At 38.8% G+C, this 19,310-nt stretch overlaps 1 protein-coding gene across 1 annotated transcript; it reads right to left on the bottom strand.

Moving 5' to 3' along the window:
- Positions 1–8,820: 8,820 nt before the first annotated feature.
- Positions 8,821–15,696, bottom strand: LOC123725174 (zinc finger protein 710). Its single transcript, XM_045689790.1, has 2 exons — positions 14,812–15,696; positions 8,821–9,413 (listed from the first exon to the last, which is right to left on the bottom strand). Exons 1-2 carry the CDS (start codon positions 15,544–15,546, stop codon positions 9,093–9,095), a joined length of 1,056 nt encoding a protein of 351 aa, XP_045545746.1. The 5' UTR covers positions 15,547–15,696; the 3' UTR covers positions 8,821–9,092.
- Positions 15,697–19,310: the final 3,614 nt, after the last annotated feature.

Here is a 19,310-nt window from a genome sequence, read left to right on the forward strand (position 1 = left end):
ATAATATGAATATATAAACTAACCAGGTCATATATAATATAATATATAAACTCACCAGGTCATATATAATATAATGTGAACATATAAACTCACCAGGTCATGTACAATATCATGTGAATATATAAACTCACCAGGTCATATATAATATAATGTGAATATATAAACTCACCAGGTCATATATAATATATAAACTCACCAGGTAATATATAATATGAATATATAAACTCACCAGGTCATATATAATATATAAACTCACCAGGTCATATATAATATGAATATATAAACTCACCAGGTCATATATAATATAATGTGAATATATAAACTCACCAGGTCATATATAATATAATGTGAATATATAAACTCACCAGGTCATATAGAATATCATGTGAATATATAAACTCACCAGGTCATATATAATATAATATATAAACTCACCAGGTCATATATAATATAATGTGAATATATAAACTCACCAGGTCATATATAATATAATATATAAACTCACCAGGTCATATATAATATAATGTGAATATATAAACTCACCAGGTCATATATAATATATAAACTCACCAGGTCATATATAATATCATGTGAATATATAAACTCACCAGGTCATATATAATATAATGTGAATATAAAAACTCACCAGGTCATATATAATATAATATATAAGCTCACCAGGTCATATATAATATAAAGTGAATATATAAACTCACCAGGTCATATATAATATATAAACTCACCAGGTCATATACAATATAATGTGAATATAAAAACTCACCAGGTCATATATAATATAATGTGAATATATAAACTCACCAGGTCATATATAATATAATGTGAATATAAAAACTCACCAGGTCATATATAATATAATATATAAGCTCACCAGGTCATATATAATATAAAGTGAATATATAAACTCACCAGGTCATATATAAACTCACCAGGTCATATACAATATAATGTGAATATAAAAAACTCACCAGGTCATATATAATATAATGTGAATATATAAACTCACCAGGTCATATATAATATATAAACTCACCAGGTCATATATAATATAATGTGAATATATAAACTCACCAGGTCATATATAATATAATATATAAGCTCACCAGGTCATATAAAATATAATGTGAATATATAAACTCACCAGGTCATATATAATATATAAACTCACCAGGTCATATATAATATATATAAACTCACCAGGTCATATATAATATAATGTGAATATATAAACTCACCTGGTCATATATAATATATAAACTCACCAGGTCATATATAATATAATGTGAATATATAAACTCACCAGGTCATATATAATATAATATATAAGCTCACCAGGTCATATAAAATATAATGTGAATATATAAACTCACCAGGTCATATATAATATATAAACTCACCAGGTCATATATAATATATATAAACTCACCAGGTCATATATAATGTGAATATATAAACTCACCTGGTCATATATAATATATAAACTCACCAGGTCATATATAATATAATGTGAATATATAAACTCACCAGGTCATATATAATATAATGTGAATATATAAACTCACCAGGTCATATATAATATATAAACTCACCAGGTCATATATAATATAATGTGAACATATAAGCTCACCAGGTCATATACAATATCATGTGAATATATAAACTCACCAGGTCATATATAATATAAATATATAAACTCACCAGGTCATATATAATATAATATATAAGCTCACCATGTCATATATAATATAAAGTGAATATATAAACTCACAAGGTCATATACAATATAATGTGAATATAAAAACTCACCAGGTCATATATAATATATAAACTCACCAGGTCATATATAATATGAATATATAAACTCACCAGGTCATATATAATATAATGTGAATATATAAACTCACCAGGTCATATACAATATCATGTGAATATATAAACTCACCAGGTCATATATAATATATAAACTCACCAGGTCATATATAATATATAAACTCACCAGGTCATATATAATATATAAACTCACCAGGTCATATATAATATATATAAACTCACCAGGTCATATATAATATAATATATAAACTCACCAGGTCATATATAATATAATGTGAACATATAAACTCACCAGGTCATGTACAATATCATGTGAATATATAAACTCACCAGGTCATATATAATATAATGTGAATATATAAACTCACCAGGTCATATATAATATATAAACTCACCAGGTCATATATAATATGAATATATAAACTCACCAGGTCATATATAATATATAAACTCACCAGGTCATATATAATATGAATATATAAACTCACCAGGTCATATATAATATAATGTGAATATATAAACTCACCAGGTCATATATAATATATAAACTCACCAGGTCATATATAATATATATAAACTCACCAGGTCATATATAATATAATATATAAACTCACCAGGTTATATATAATATAAAGTGAATATATAAACACACCAGGTCATATACAATATCATGTGAATATATAAACTCACCAGGTCATATATAATATAATGTGAATATATAAACTCACCAGGTCATATATAATATAATGTGAATATATAAACTCACCAGGTCATATATAATATATAAACTCACCAGGTCATATATAATATAATATGAATATATAAACTCACCAGGTCATATATAATATAATGTGAATATATAAACTCACCAGGTCATATATAATATATAAACTCACCAGGTCATATATAATATAATGTGAATATATAAACTCACCAGGTCATATATAATATATAAACTCACCAGGTCATATATAATATATAAGCTCACCAGGTCATATAAAATATAATGTGAATATATAAACTCACCAGGTCATATATAATATATAAACTCACCAGGTCATATATAATATAATATAACATATAAGCTCACCAGGTCATATAAAATATAATGTGAATATATAAACTCACCAGGTCATATATAATATATAAACTCACCAGGTCATATATAATATAATATGAATATATAAACTAACCAGGTCATATATAATATAATATATAAACTCACCAGGTCATATATAATATAATGTGAACATATAAACTCACCAGGTCATGTACAATATCATGTGAATATATAAACTCACCAGGTCATATATAATATAATGTGAATATATAAACTCACCAGGTCATATATAATATATAAACTCACCAGGTAATATATAATATGAATATATAAACTCACCAGGTCATATATAATATATAAACTCACCAGGTCATATATAATATGAATATATAAACTCACCAGGTCATATATAATATAATGTGAATATATAAACTCACCAGGTCATATATAATATATAAACTCACCAGGTCATATATAATATATAAACTCACCAGGTCATATATAATATGAATATATAAACTCACCAGGTCATATATAATATAATGTGAATATATAAACTCACCAGGTCATATATAATATATAAACTCACCAGGTCATATATAATATATATAAACTCACCAGGTCATATATAATATAATATATAAACTCACCAGGTCATATATAATATAAAGTGAATATATAAACTCACCAGGTCATATACAATATCATGTGAATATATAAACTCACCAGGTCATATATAATATAATGTGAATATATAAACTCACCAGGTCATATATAATATATAAACTCACCAGGTCATATATAATATAATGTGAATATATAAACTCACCAGGTCATATATAATATATAAACTCACCAGGTCATATATAATATATAAACTCACCAGGTCATATATAATATAATATGAATATATAAACTCACCAGGTCATATATAATATATAAACTCACCAGGTCATATATAATATATAAGCTCACCAGGTCATATAAAATATAATGTGAATATATAAACTCACCAGGTCATATATAAACTCACCAGGTCATATATAATATAATATGAATATATAAACTCACCAAGTCATATATAATATATAAACTCACCAGGTCATATATAATATAATATAACATAACATATAAGCTCACCAGGTCATATAAAATATAATGTGAATATATAAACTCACCAGGTCATATATAATATATAAACTCACCAGGTCATATATAATATAATATGAATATATAAACTCACCAGGTCATATATAATATATAAACTCACCAGGTAATATATAATATATAAACTCACCAGGTCATATATAATATATAAACTCACCAGGTCATATATCATATGAATATATAAACTCACCAGGTCATATATAATATGAATATATAAACTCACCAGGTCATATATAATATAATGTGAATATATAAACTCACCAGGTCATATATAATATAATGTGAATATATAAACTCACCAGGTCATATATAATATAATATATAAACTCACCAGGTCATATATAATATAATGTGAATATATAAACTCACCAGGTCATATATAATATAATGTGAATATATAAACTCACCAGGTCATATATAATATGTATAAACTCACCAGGTCATATATAATATAATATATAAACTCACCAGGTCATATATAATATAATATATGAACTCACCAGGTCATATATAATATAATGTGAATATATAAACTCACCAGGTCATATATAATATATAAACTCACCAGGTCATATATACTATGAATATATAAACTCACCAGGTCATATATAATATGAATATATAAACTCACCAGGTCATATATAATATAATGTGAATATATAAACTCACCAGGTCATATATAATATATAAACTCACCAGGTAATATATAATATATAAACTCACCAGGTCATATATCATGTGAATATATAAACTCACCAGGTCATATATAATATGAATATATAAACACACCAGGTCATATATAATATAATGTGAATATATAAACTCACCAGGTCATATATAATATAAATATATAAACTCACCAGGTCATATATAATATAATGTGAATATATAAACTCACCAGGTCATATATAATATATAAACTCACCAGGTCATATATAATATATAAACTCACCAGGTCATATATAATATATATAAACTCACCAGGTCATATATAATATAATATATAAACTCACCAGGTCATATATAATATAATGTGAATATATAAACTCACCAGGTCATATACAATATCATGTGAATATATAAACTCACCAGGTCATATACAATATCATGTGAATATATAAACTCACCAGGTCATATATAATATATAAACTCACCAGGTAATATATAATATATAAACTCACCAGGTCATATATAATATAATGTGAATATATAAACTTACCAGGTCATATATCATGTGAATATATAAACTCACCAGGTCATATATAATATAATGTGAATATATAAACTCACCAGGTCATATATAATATATAAACTCACCAGGTAATATATAATATATAAACTCACCAGGTCATATATAATATAATGTGAATATATAAACTTACCAGGTCATATATCATGTGAATATATAAACTCACCAGGTCATATATAATATGAATATATAAACACACCAGGTCATATATAATATAATGTGAATATATAAACTCACCAGGTCATATATAATATAAATATATAAACTCACCAGGTCATATATAATATAATGTGAATATATAAACTCACCAGGTCATATATAATATATAAACTCACCAGGTCATATATAATATATAAACTCACCAGGTCATATATAATATATATAAACTCACCAGGTCATATATAATATAATATATAAACTCACCAGGTCATATATAATATAATGTGAATATATAAACTCACCAGGTCATATACAATATCATGTGAATATATAAACTCACCAGGTCATATACAATATCATGTGAATATATAAACTCACCAGGTCATATATAATATAATGTGAATATATAAACTCACCAGGTCATATATAATATAATATAATATATAAACTCACCAGGTCATATATAATATAATATATAAACTCACCAGGTCATATATAATATAATGTGAATATATAAACTCACCAGGTCATATACAATATCATGTGAATATATAAACTCACCAGGTCATATATAATATAATGTGAATATATAAACTCACCAGGTCATATATAATATATAAACTCACCAGGTAATATATAATATATAAACTCACCAGGTCATATATAATATAATGTGAATATATAAACTTACCAGGTCATATATAATATAATGTGAATATATAAACTCACCAGGTCATATATAATATATAAGCTCACCAGGTCATATATAATATAATGTGAATATATAAACTCACCAGGTCATATATATTATATAAACTCACCAGGTCATATATAATATATATAAACTCACCAGGTCATATATAATATAATGTGAATATATAAACTCACCAGGTCATATATAATATAATATATAAACTCACCAGGTCATATATAATATATAAACTCACCAGGTCATATATAATATATAAACTCACCAGGTCATATATAATATGAATATATAAACTCACCAGGTCATATATAATATAATGTGAATATATAAACTCACCAGGTCATATATAATATATAAACTCACCAGGTCATATATAATATAATGTGAATGTATAAACTCACCAGGTCATATATAATCTCACCAGGTCATATATAATATAATGTGAATATATAAACTCACCAAGTCATATATAATATATAAACTTACCAGGTCATATATAATATAATATATAAACTCACCAGGTCATATATAATATAATGTGAATATATAAACTCACCAGGTCATATATAATATATAAACTCACCAGGTCATATATAATATAATATATAAACTCACCAGGTCATATATAATGTGAATATATAAACTCACCAGGTCATATATAATATAATGTGAATATATAAACTCACCAGGTCATATAAAATATAATATATAAGCTCACCAGGTCATATATAATATAATGTGAATATATAAACTCACCAGGTCATATATAATATAATATACTGCTCAAAAAAATAAAGGGAACACTTAAACAACACATCCTAGATCTGAATGAAAGAAATATTCTTATTAAATACTTTTTTCTTTATATAGTTGAATGTGCTGACAACAAAATCACACAAAAATAATCAATGGAAATCCAATTTATCAACCCATATGGAGGTCTGGATTTGGAGTCACTCAAAATTAAAGTGGAAAACCACACTATAGGCTGATCCAAGTTTGATGTAATGTCCTTAAAACAAGTCAAAATGAGGCTCAGTAGTGTGTGTGGCCTCCACGTGCCTGTATGACCTCCCTACAACGCCTGGGCATGCTCCTGATGAGGTGGCGGATGGTCTCCTGAGGGATCTCCTCCCAGACCTGGACTAAAACATCCGCCAACTCCTGGACAGTCTGTGGTGCAACGTGGCGTTGGTGGATGGAGCGAGACATGATGTCCCAGATGTGCTCAATTGGATTCAGGTCTGGGGAACGGGCGGGCCAGTCCATAGCATCAATGCCTTCCTCTTGTGCTGACACACTCCAGCCACATGACGTTTGTGCATTGTCTTGCATTAGGAAGAACCCAGGGCCAACCGCACAAGCATATGGTCTCACAAGGGGTCTGAGGATCTCATCTCGGTACCTAATGGCAGTCAGGCTACCTCTGGCGAGCACATGGAGGGCTGTGCGGCCCCCCCAAAGAAATGTCACCCCACACCATGACTGACCCACCGCCAAACCGGTCATGCTGGAGGATGTTGCAGGCAGCAGAACATTCTCCACAGCGTCTCCAGACTCTGTCACGTGCTCAGTGTGAACCTGCTTTCATCTGTGAAGAGCACAGGGCGCCAGTGGCGAATTTGCCAATCTTGGTGTTCTCTGGCAAATGCCAAACGTCCTGCACGGTGTTGGGCTGTAAGCACAACCCCCACCTGTGTACGTCGGGCCCTCATACCACCCTCAAGGAGTCTGTTTCTGACCGTTTGAGCAGACACATGCACATTTGTGGCCTGCTGGAGGTCATTTTGCAGGGCTCTGGCAGTGCTTCTCCTGCTCCTCCTTGCACAAAGGCAGAGGTAGCAGTCAGGCTGCTGTGTTGTTTCCCTCCTACGGCCTCCTCCACGTCTCCTGATGTACTGGCCTGTCTCCTGGTAGTGCCTCCATGCTCTGGACACTACGCTGACAGACACAGCAAACCTTCTTGCCACAGCTCACATTGATGTGCCATCCTGGATGAGCTGCACTACCTGAGCCACTTGTGTGGGTTGTAGACTCCGTCTCATGCTACCACTAGAGTGAAAGCACCGCCAGCATTCAAAAGTGACCAAAACATCAGCCAGGAAGCATAGGAACTGAGAAGTGGTCTGTGGTCCCCACCTGCAGAACCACTCCTTTATTGGGGGTGTCTTGCTAATTGGCTATAATTTCCACCTGTTGTCTATTCCATTTGCACAACAGCATGTGAAATTTATTGTCAATCAGTGTTGCTTCCTTGATTTCACAGAAGTGTGATTGACTTGGAGTTACATTGTGTTGTTTAAGTGTTCCCTTTATTTTTTTGAGCAGTGTATATAAACTCACCAGGTCATATATAATATATAAACTCACCAGGTCATACATCTGACCTCTGTGATTGCCAACAAGGGTTTTGCCACCAAGTACTAAGTCATGTTTTGCAGAGGGGTCAAATACTTATTTCCCTCATTACAATGCAAATCATTTTATAACATTTTTGACATGCGTTTTTCTGGATTTATTTGTTGTTATTCTGTCTCTCACTGTTCAAATAAACCTACCATTAAAATTATAGACTGATCATTTCTTTGTCAGTGGGCAAACGTTCAAAATCAGCAGGGGATCAAATACTTTTTTCCCTCAATGTAGTGTCTGAAAAAGTGAATCCATTCTTCTCTAGCTAATAAAAACCTGTCTCCCGATCTTCTGAATCAAGCTTGTACTCAGTACAGTAGCTAGCCTATGCTTCGGAGGGGGGAGGGGCAGGTAGCCTAAACACAGACAGGTAAAGATTTTCAGCGGGCAGGCAGACAGAATACGTTTTTGAGTGACAGCGTGAGGGCTTTGTATAGGCGTTTTGTTGTGGGACTAGAAACAAATGCCTGGAACATAAAATAACGTTATTAACCGGTTCCCATGCTTTTAAAATAACAGTTCTGTTCCGGAACAGTATGAATCACTTTCCTTCCAGGTTCCCTCTTATTTTCCGGTTGTGTTCCCTGAACTTGTTCCAACCCTGGATATAAACTCACCTTGCATTTGAAGGGTTTGACGGGCAGGTGGACGATCATGTGTGTTTTGAGCGTCTGTTTCTGGATGAAGCTCTTGAAGCAGATGTGACACTGGAAGGGTCTGATGCTGTTGTGGATCAACATGTGTCTCTTCAGGTTGGCTGACAAGGTGAACTCACGGGAACACACCTCACACTTATGACCCTTCATTCCCTGACCAATAAGAACACAGGAGGACAGTTAGATGAGGACCATTGCAGCAGAATGAACATGAAGTTAGTTAAAATTCTGTAAAGAAGCTGAAGGAAAAGTATGACTATATTGGGATCAGACCTAGCTTGGTCAAATACTTCTAAAGGCTTGGTGGTGCTCTTCACTTAACTTGGTTGGCCTGTTTGGGATTATTCCATTCTAAATCAAGCACAGCTCTAGTAGTGATATGATTCATATGCATCTGAGCCAGGTCTGATTGGGATACATGAAAGATAATGTACTCTTTGTTCAGACAGACAGACACAGGTAGCCTAGCGGTTAAGAGCTGTGGCCCAGTAACCGAAAGGTCGCTAGTTCAAATCCCCGAGTCGGCAAGGTTGAAAAGTCTGCTATTCTGCCCTTGAGCAAGGCAGTTACCCCCAACAACTGCTCCCCGGGCGCCAATGATGTGGATGTGGATGAAGGCAGCCCCCTGCACCTCTCTGATTCAGAGGGTTAAATGTGGAAGACACATTTCAGTTGAATGCATTCAGTTGTGGGACTGACTAGATTTCCCCTTTCCCGCAGTCAATCCAGTACGTCTCCACCCACCGCGTCAGTCCGTCCGTCTCCACCCACCGCGTCAGTCCGTCCGTCTCCACCCACCCACCACGTCAGTCCGTCGCCGTTTGGCTCCACCCACCGCATCAGTCCGTCGCCGTCTGGCTCCACCCACCGCGTCTGTCTGCTCTCAGACGTTCTTCCACTACATCATCAGCAGGGACAACACCACTGACTGACTACACCTCTCAGGTCATCTAATCTATACCAACACCACTGACTGACTACACCTCTCAGGTCATCTAATCTATACCAACACCACTGACTGACTACACCTCTCAGGTTTGTTTATCTAATCTATACCAACACCACTGACTGACTACACCTCTCAGGTTTGTTTATCTAATCTAATCAGAACCAAGGGCTATATACAGTTCCTGGAAAGAACTACTTTTAATAGACTAACTAAACTGAACCACAGAGAGCATAGTCAGTCTACCATGGCCTGTGAAACCTTCTGGGTTATGGTTAGAGCACTGGTGTTCCAGTGGTCTCAGACGGTCAGTACCGTGTGGGTGAGGGATGCTGGCGGAGGGATAGGGTTAAAGGTGAGGGGTTAGGTATATTGTGGGTGAGGGATGCTGGCGGAGGGATAGGGTTAAAGGTCAGGGGTTAGGTATATTGTGGGTGAGGGATGCTGGCGGAGGGATAGGGTTAAATGTCAGGGGTTAGGATTAGCTACACTACATGGCCAAAGGTATGTGGACACCTGGTCATCAAAAATCTAATTCCAAAATCATGGGCATTAATATGGACTTGCTGCTTCGCTGCTATAACAGCCTCCACTCTTCTGGGAAGGCTTTCCACTAGATGTTGGAACATTGCTGCAGGGACTTGCTTCCATTCAGCCACAAGAACATTAGTGAGGTCGGCACTAATGTTGTGCGATTAGACCTGGCTCACAGTATGCGTTCCAATTCATCCCAAAGGTGTTCGATGGGGTTGAGATCAGGGCTCTGTGCAGGCCAGTCAAGTTCTTCCATACCGATCTCAACAAACCATTTCTGTATGGACCTCACTTTGTGCATGGAGTCATTGTCATGCTGAAACAGGAAAGGGCCTTCCCCCAAACTGTTGCTGCAAAGTTGGAAGCACAGAATGGTCTAGAATGCATGCTGTGGCATTAAGATCTCCCTTCACTGGAACTAAGGGGCTTAGCCCAGACCATGACAAACAGCCCCAGACCATTATTCCTCCCCCAAACTTTACAGTTGACACTATGCATTCGGGCAGGTAGTGTTACCTGGCATCCGACAAACCCAGATTTGTCCGTCAGACTGACAGATGGTGAAGCGTGATTCATCACGCCAGAGAACGCGTTTCCACTGCTCCAGAGTCCAATGTCAGCGAGCTTTACACCACTCCAGCCGACGCTTGGCAATGCGCATGGTGATCTTAGGCTTGTGTGCGGCTGCTAGGCCATGGAAACCCATTTCATGAGGCTTCCAACGAACAGTTCTTGTGCCAACATGGCTTCCAGAGGCAGTTTGGAACTCTGTATCAAGTATTGCAACCGAGAACAGACCATTTTTACGCGGTTCAGCACTTGGCGGTCCCGTTCTGTGAGATTGTGTGCCCTACCACTTCGCGGCTGAGCTGTTGTTGCTCCTAGACGTTCCCACTTCACAATAACAGCACATACAGTTGACCGGGGCAGCTCTAGCAGGGCAGAAATTTGATGAACTGTTAGAAAGGTGGGATCCTATGACAGTGCAACTTTGAAAGTCACTGAGCTCTTCAGTAAGGAAATTCCATTTAAAATGTGTGTCTATGGGAGATTGCATGGCTGTGCGCTCAATTTTATACACCTGTCAGCAACTGGTGTGGCTGAAATAGCTGATTCCAATCATTTGAAAGGGTGTCCACATACTTTTGGCCATGTAGAGTACCTCTTGGCCTTGTAGTGTGCGAGGGTGTGCTGGCAGAGGGTTATGGTTAGGGGTCAAGGGTCAGAGTTAGGTACCTTGTGTGTGAAGGCGTGTTGGTGGAGGGTTATGGTTAGGGATCAAGGGTCAGAGTTAGGTACCTTGTGTGTGAGGGCATGTTGGTGGAGGGTTATGGGTAGGGGTCAGAGTTAGGTACCTTGTGTGTGAGGGCGTGCTGGCGGAGGGTTATGGTTAGGGGTCAAGGGTCAGAGTTAGGTACCTTGTGTGTGAGGGCGTGTTGGTGGAGGGTTATGGTTAGGGGTCAAGGGTCAGAGTTAGGTACCTTGTGTGTGAGGGCGTGTTGGTGGAGGGTTATGGTTAGGGGTCAGAGTTAGGTACCTTGTGTGTGAGGGCGTGTTGGTGGAGGGTTATGGTTAACCTCTATGGGCTAGGTGGGACGCTAACAGCCACTGCCAGCCTGTGGCGCGATTTTCAAAACCTTAAAAATCCTATTACTTCAATTTCTCAAACATATGACTATTTTACAGCCATTTAAAGACAAGACTCTCGTTAATCTAACCACACTGTCCGATTTCAAAAAGGCTTTACAACAAAAGCAAAACATTAGATTATGTCAGCAGAGTACCAAGCCAGAAATAATCAGACACCCATTTTTCAAGCCAGCATATAATGTCACCAAAACCCATTAGACAGCTAAATGCAGCACTCACCTTTGATGATCTTCATCAGATGACAACCCTAGGACATTATGTTATACAATACATGCATGTTTTGTTCAATCAAGTTCATATTTATATCAAAAACCAGCTTTTTACATTAGCATGTGACGTTCAGAACTAGCATACCCCCCGCAAACTTCCGGGGAATTCGCTAACATTTTACTAAATTACTCACGATAAACGTTCACAAAAAGCATAACAATTATTTTAAGAATTATAGATACAGACCTCCTCTATGCACTCGATATGTCCGATTTTAAAATAGCTTTTTGGTGAAAGCACATTTTGCAATATTCTAAGTACATAGCCCAGGCATCACGGAGCTCGCTATTTAGACACCCGGCAAGTTTAGCACTCACCATAATCATATTTACTATTATAAAAGTTTGATTACCTTTTGTTGTCTTCGTCAGAATGCACACCCAGGACTGCTACTTCAATAACAAATGTTGGTTTGGTCCAAAATAATCCATCGTTATATCCGAATAGCGGCGTTTTGTTTGTGCGTTCCAGACACTATCCGAAATAGTAAAGAAGTGTCACGCGCATGGCGCAATTCGTGACAATAAAATTCTAAATATTCCATTACCGTACTTCGAAGCATGTCAACCGCTGTTTAAAATCAATTTTTACGACATTTTTCTCGTAGAAAAGCGATAATATTCCGACAGGGAATCTCCTTTCGGCAAACAGAGGAAAAAATCCCAAAGGCGGGGGCGGTCGGGGTCACGCGCATAAGCCCAGTGTCCCTTGATCGGCCACTTGAGAAAGGCGATAATGTGTTTCAGCCTGGGGCTGGAATGGCGACATTCTGTTTTTTCCCGGGCTCTGAGCGCCTATGGACGACGTGGGAAGTGTCACGTTAGAGCAGAGATCCTTAGTAAATGATAGAGATGGAAAAGAAGTTCAAGAAATGGTCAGACAGGCCACTTCCTGTAAAGGAATCTCTCAGGTTTTGACCTGCCATTTGAGTTCTGTTATACTCACAGACACCATTCAAACAGTTTTAGAAAATTTAGGGTGTTTTCTATCCATATGTAATAAGTATATGCATATTCTAGTTACTGGGTAGGAGTGGTAACCAGATTAAATCGGGTATGTTTTTTATCCAGCCGTGTCAATACTGCCCCCTAGCCCTAACAGGTTAAGGGTCAGCGTTAGGTACCTTGTGTGTGAGGGCGTGTTGGTGGAGGGTTATGGTTAGGGATCAAGGGTCAGAGTTAGGTACCTTGTGTGTGAGGGCGTGTTGGTGGAGGGTTATGGTTAAGGGTCAAGGGTCAGAGTTCGGTACCTTGTGTGTGAGGGCGTGTTGGTGGAGGGTTATGGTTAGGGGTCAGAGTTAGGTACCTTGTGTGTGAGGGCGTGCTGGCGGAGGGTTAAGGTTAGGGGTCAAGGGTCAGAGTTAGGTACCTTGTGTGTGAGGGCGTGTTGGTGGAGGGTTATGGTTAGGGGTCAAGGGTCAGAGTTATGTACCTTGTGTGTGAGGGCGTGTTGGTGGAGGGTTATGGTTAAGGGTCAGAGTTAGGTACCTTGTGTGTGAGGGCGTGTTGGTGGAGGGTTATGGTTAGAGGTCAAGGGTCAGAGTTAGGTACCTTGTGTGTGAGGGCGTGTTGGTGGAGGGTTATGGTTAGGGGTCAGAGTTAGGTACCTTGTGTGTGAGGGCGTGTTGGCGGAGGGTTATGGTTAGGGTCAAGGGTCAGAGTTAGGTACCTTGTGTGTGAGGGCGTGTTGGTGGAGGGTTATGGTTAGGGGTCAAGGGTCAGAGTTAGGTAGCTTGTGTGTGAGGGCGTGTTGGTGGAGGGTTATGGTTAGGGGTCAAGGGTCAGGGTTAGGTACCTTGTGTGTGAGGGCGTGTTGGTGGAGGGTTATGGTTAGGGGTCAGAGTTAGGTACCTTGTGTGTGAGGGCGTGTTGGTGGAGGGTTATGGTTAGGGGTCAAGGGTCAGAGTTAGGTACCTTGTGTGTGAGGGCGTGTTGGTGGAGGGTTATGGTTAGGGGTCAGAGTTAGGTACCTTGTGTGTGAGGGCGTGTTGGTGGAGGGTTATGGTTAGGGGTCAAGGGTCAGAGTTAGGTACCTTGTGTGTGAGGGCGTGTTGGTGGAGGGTTATGGTTAGGGGTCAGAGTTAGGTACCTTGTGTGTGAGGGCGTGTTGGTGGAGGGTTATGGCTAGGGGTCAAGGGTCAGAGTTAGGTACCTTGTGTGTGACGGCGTGCTGGCGGAGGTGGTGCAGCTGGACAAACTCCAGCCCGCAGTGGGAACAGGAGTACGGCCGAGGACTCTGGTGTTTCAGTAGATGATTCTGCAGCTGGCTGCGGTAGGTGAAGGACTTGTTGCACTCTGTACACTGGTAACTAGTCGGTCCCTGGTGGCTGGTCTGGTGGCGCTTCAGATGGGCGTAGGTGGGGAACTCCATGCCACACTGGGAGCACACGTGGCAGCGCCCGCGCTCGTGTTTGGTCTCGTGGGCGCGGAGCTCGCTGGGGTAGGCAAAGCCACGGCGACAGAAGCGGCAGCTGTAAGGTTTGACGTCGGTGTGCTGCAGCATGTGTCTCTTCAGGTGGGAGGTCTGGGTGAAGCCCTTCTTACACACGGTGCATTTATGAGGCCTAGTTCCCTGGTGGGTGAGCAGGTGGGTCTGCAGGTGGCTGGGCTGTTTAAACAGCTTCCCACAGTGGGGGCAGGCGTGGGGCTTGATGCCCTGGTGACCCAGGATGTGAGTTACCAGGTTGTACTTGGAGGTGTAAGACTTTTCACACATACGACACTTCCATCTCTTCAGCCCCTCCCCCATGTCCACGCAGTACGACTCATCTATCTGGATGTTGATGTCTAGACGGTCAACCCTCCGGCCGTGGTGACGATGGGTCCCTCCTCTTCCTGCTCCTCCTCTTCCCCCCACCCCCTGCTCCAGCTGGTTGCCCCACATCATACCCTGGCTGTTCTCATGGTAGACCTCCCCCTCGCACTCCCCCCCACCTCGCTGGACTGGAAGTAGCTGCTGATAGTCTCCTCCTGTCCTCCTTTCATCAGGCTGTTTCCCTGCTCTACCTCTCCCTCCTCCTCCTCCTCCTCCCTTGCTCTCTCATGATGCCCTAGTCCCCTCTGCCCCTGCAGGCCTCGATGCCCCGGCTCCCCTTTATGGCTGTGGCCGGCCTGGGAGTGTGTGTGAGGATGTGTGTTAGCCTGCTGGCTGGACATGTCTCTGTCACACTCGGCACAGCCTTTTTGGGCGGCGGCACGGAGAGAGGCGGGGTCAACCTGGACCAATCCCCCTCTAGTAGTAGCCAGGTTGTTCAGCATGTGAACACAGGACGTCAGGCCAGTGATAACCCCCTCTCCTTTCACTTGGGATGACCCGTCCACAGGCACTCCAGCATGGCGCTCGGGCCCTACCATCTTCCCCTCGGGGGGTGGTCCGTGCCACCTCCTCTGGCTACAACTGGGCTGCATGTGTCCGTCTTCAGGCAGGTTGTCTCCCAGGTAATCTCCGTTAGCTCCTATCAGCTGATCAGCGTATTCGTAATCCACCCCCTCTACAGGCAGGGCAGGAGACTCTTTAGGTTCTCCTGTGTAGAAGCCATTAGGAGCGATGGTAGCACCAAACACCTCATTCTGAGAGATGAGCCCCAGAACAGCAGCCTGGGCTAGAGACAGAACCACCACAGGATCAGTCTGAGTGCCAGAATCAACCTGTCTGGCCATAGCACTGGGCTCACATCTAACCAGGCGCCTGCTGGCTTCCTCCTGAGACACAAACAGGGAGAGAGACAAGGTTAGTACTGCAGTCAACACATCTTTACAATCTACGATGTTGAACAGAGATACCAGCAGAGTCAGTGAGGAGAGAATTCATCAATAATATCACCTCTCAGCCCCTGGTCACCCATCATCAATAATATCACCCATCATCAATAATATCACCTATCAGCCCCTGGTCACCCATCATCAATAATATCACCCATCATCAATAATATCACCCATCATCAATAATATCACCCATCAGCCCCTGGTCACCCATCATCAATAATATCACCCATCAGCCCCTGGTCACCCATCACCCATCATCAATAATATCACCCATCATCAATAATATCACCCATCATCAATAATATCACCCATCATCAATAATATCACCCATCAGCCACTGGTCAACCACCATCAATAATATCACTCATCACCAATAATATCACCCATCATCAATAATATCACCCATCATCAATAATATCACCCATCAGCCCCTGGTCAACCACCATCAATAATATCACCTCTCAGCCCCTGGTCACCCATCACCAATAATATCACCCATCACCAATCATATCACCCATCAGCCGCTGGTCAACCACCATCAATAATATCACCCATCATCAATAATATCACCCATCAGCCCCTGGTCACCCATCATCAATAATATCACCCACCATCAATAATATCACCCATCAGCCCCTGGTCAACCACCATCAATAATATCACCCATCATCAATAATATCAACCATCAGCCCCTGGTCACCCATCATCAATAATATCACCCATCATCAATAATATCACCCATCAGCCCCTGGTCACCCATCATCAATAATATCACCCACCATTAATAATATCACCCACCATCAATAATATCACCCATCATCAATAATATCACCCATCATCAATAATATCACCCATCATCAATAATATCACCCATCATCAATAATATCACCTATCAGCCCCTGGTCACCCATGATCAATAATATCACCCATCATCAATAATATCACCCATCAGCCCCTGGTCACCCATCATCAATAATATCACCCATCATCAATAATATCACCCACCAGCCCCTGGTCACCCATCATCAATAATATCACCCATCAGCCCCTGGTCAACCACCATCAATAATACCAATAACAGCAACTCAACTGAGGTAGCCTATTAAGAGCGTTGGCCAGAAACTGAAAGGTTGTTGGTTCGAATCCCAGAGGCAACTAGGTGAAGAATCTGTCGACGTGCCCTTGAGCAATGCACTTAACCCTAATTGCTCCTGTAATTCATTCTGGATAAGAACGTCTGCTAAATGACTAACATGTAAAATGACGAGAGGCATATTAGGAATCTTGATAGAGGAGTTAGCGAGCGAACGTTGGTCAACTGAGTTGAACTCGGGATAACAGGTGACATGAAAGAGGCTCACCTTTTAGTCAGCCATTTTCTATGGCAAAGAAACCTTCAGAACGAACTTGCTCCGGGGGAAACTATCTCAGGGCTGTCAGTTATGCTGAATGAAGTGTTGGAGCTGTGTGTTGAAGACCAACCAAATCAGATCCCCATTCACAACCCTTTACTTTAGATTCATCTACATTCTATACCGATCCATAATATCATCTGACTTCAATCCACACAGCTGCAAAACACACACAGTAAGAAGACTACAACTACACTTTCATGGTGTTGTCCTTACATGATAATATGATATGGTAACAGATCTGGTCTGAGAACAACTACACTTTCATGGTGTTGTCCTTACATGATAATATGATATGGTAACAGATCTGGTCTGAGAACAGTTATAGAGAGAGAGAGAGAGAGAGAGAGAGAGACGACAGCGAGAGAGAGAGAGAGACGACAGCGAGAGAGAGACGACAGCGAGAGAGAGAGACGAGAGAGAGAGACGACAGCGAGAGAGAGAGAGACGACAGCGAGAGAGAGACAACAGCGACAGCGAGAGAGAGACGACAGCGCGAGAGAGAGAGACGACAGCGCGAGAGAGAGAGACGACAGCGCGAGAGAGAGAGACGACAGCGCGAGAGAGAGAGACGACACAGCGAGAGAGAGAGAGAGAGACGACAGCGAGAGAGAGAGAGAGAGAGACGACAGCGCGAGAGAGAGAGAGAGAGAGACGACAGCGAGAGAGAGAGAGACGCGACAGAGCAGCGAGAGAGAGAGAGAGAGAGACGACAGCGAGAGAGAGAGAGAGAGACGACAGCGAGAGAGAGAGAGAGACGACAGCGAGAGAGAGAGAGACGACAGCGAGAGAGAGAGAGACGACAGCGAGAGAGAGAGAGAGAGACGACAGCGAGAGAGAGAGAGAGACGACAGCCGAGAGAGAGAGAGACGACAGCGAGAGAGAGAGACCCACAGCCAATATATATAGATATTATATATACCCTATATATATATAGTTTATATATTATAATATATATATATATATATATATATATATCTACAACGTATATATATATACTCATATATATATATATATATCTATGTATATATATATATATCATATATATATATCTACTGTTTATATATATATTTATATATAATCACGGATATATATATATATATATATACACTATATATATATATATATAGCTATCGTATATATATATATATATATCTGCAAGCCATATATATATATATATATATATCTGCTATATATATATATATATAATCTTCACATATATATATATATATACACAGCTATATATATATATATATACCATATGTTTATATATATATATATATATATTATACATATATATATATATATATACTATGTATATATATATATATAGTATATATATATATATATATATACCACACATATATATATAACTATATATATATATTTATATATATATACACGCTATATATATATATATAAATTTATATATATATATATAACAATATATATATATATACATATATATAATATA

The sequence above is a fragment of the Salmo salar genome, chromosome ssa11 (assembly GCF_905237065.1).
Source record: "Salmo salar chromosome ssa11, Ssal_v3.1, whole genome shotgun sequence".
Lineage (NCBI taxonomy): Eukaryota > Metazoa > Chordata > Actinopteri > Salmoniformes > Salmonidae > Salmo > Salmo salar.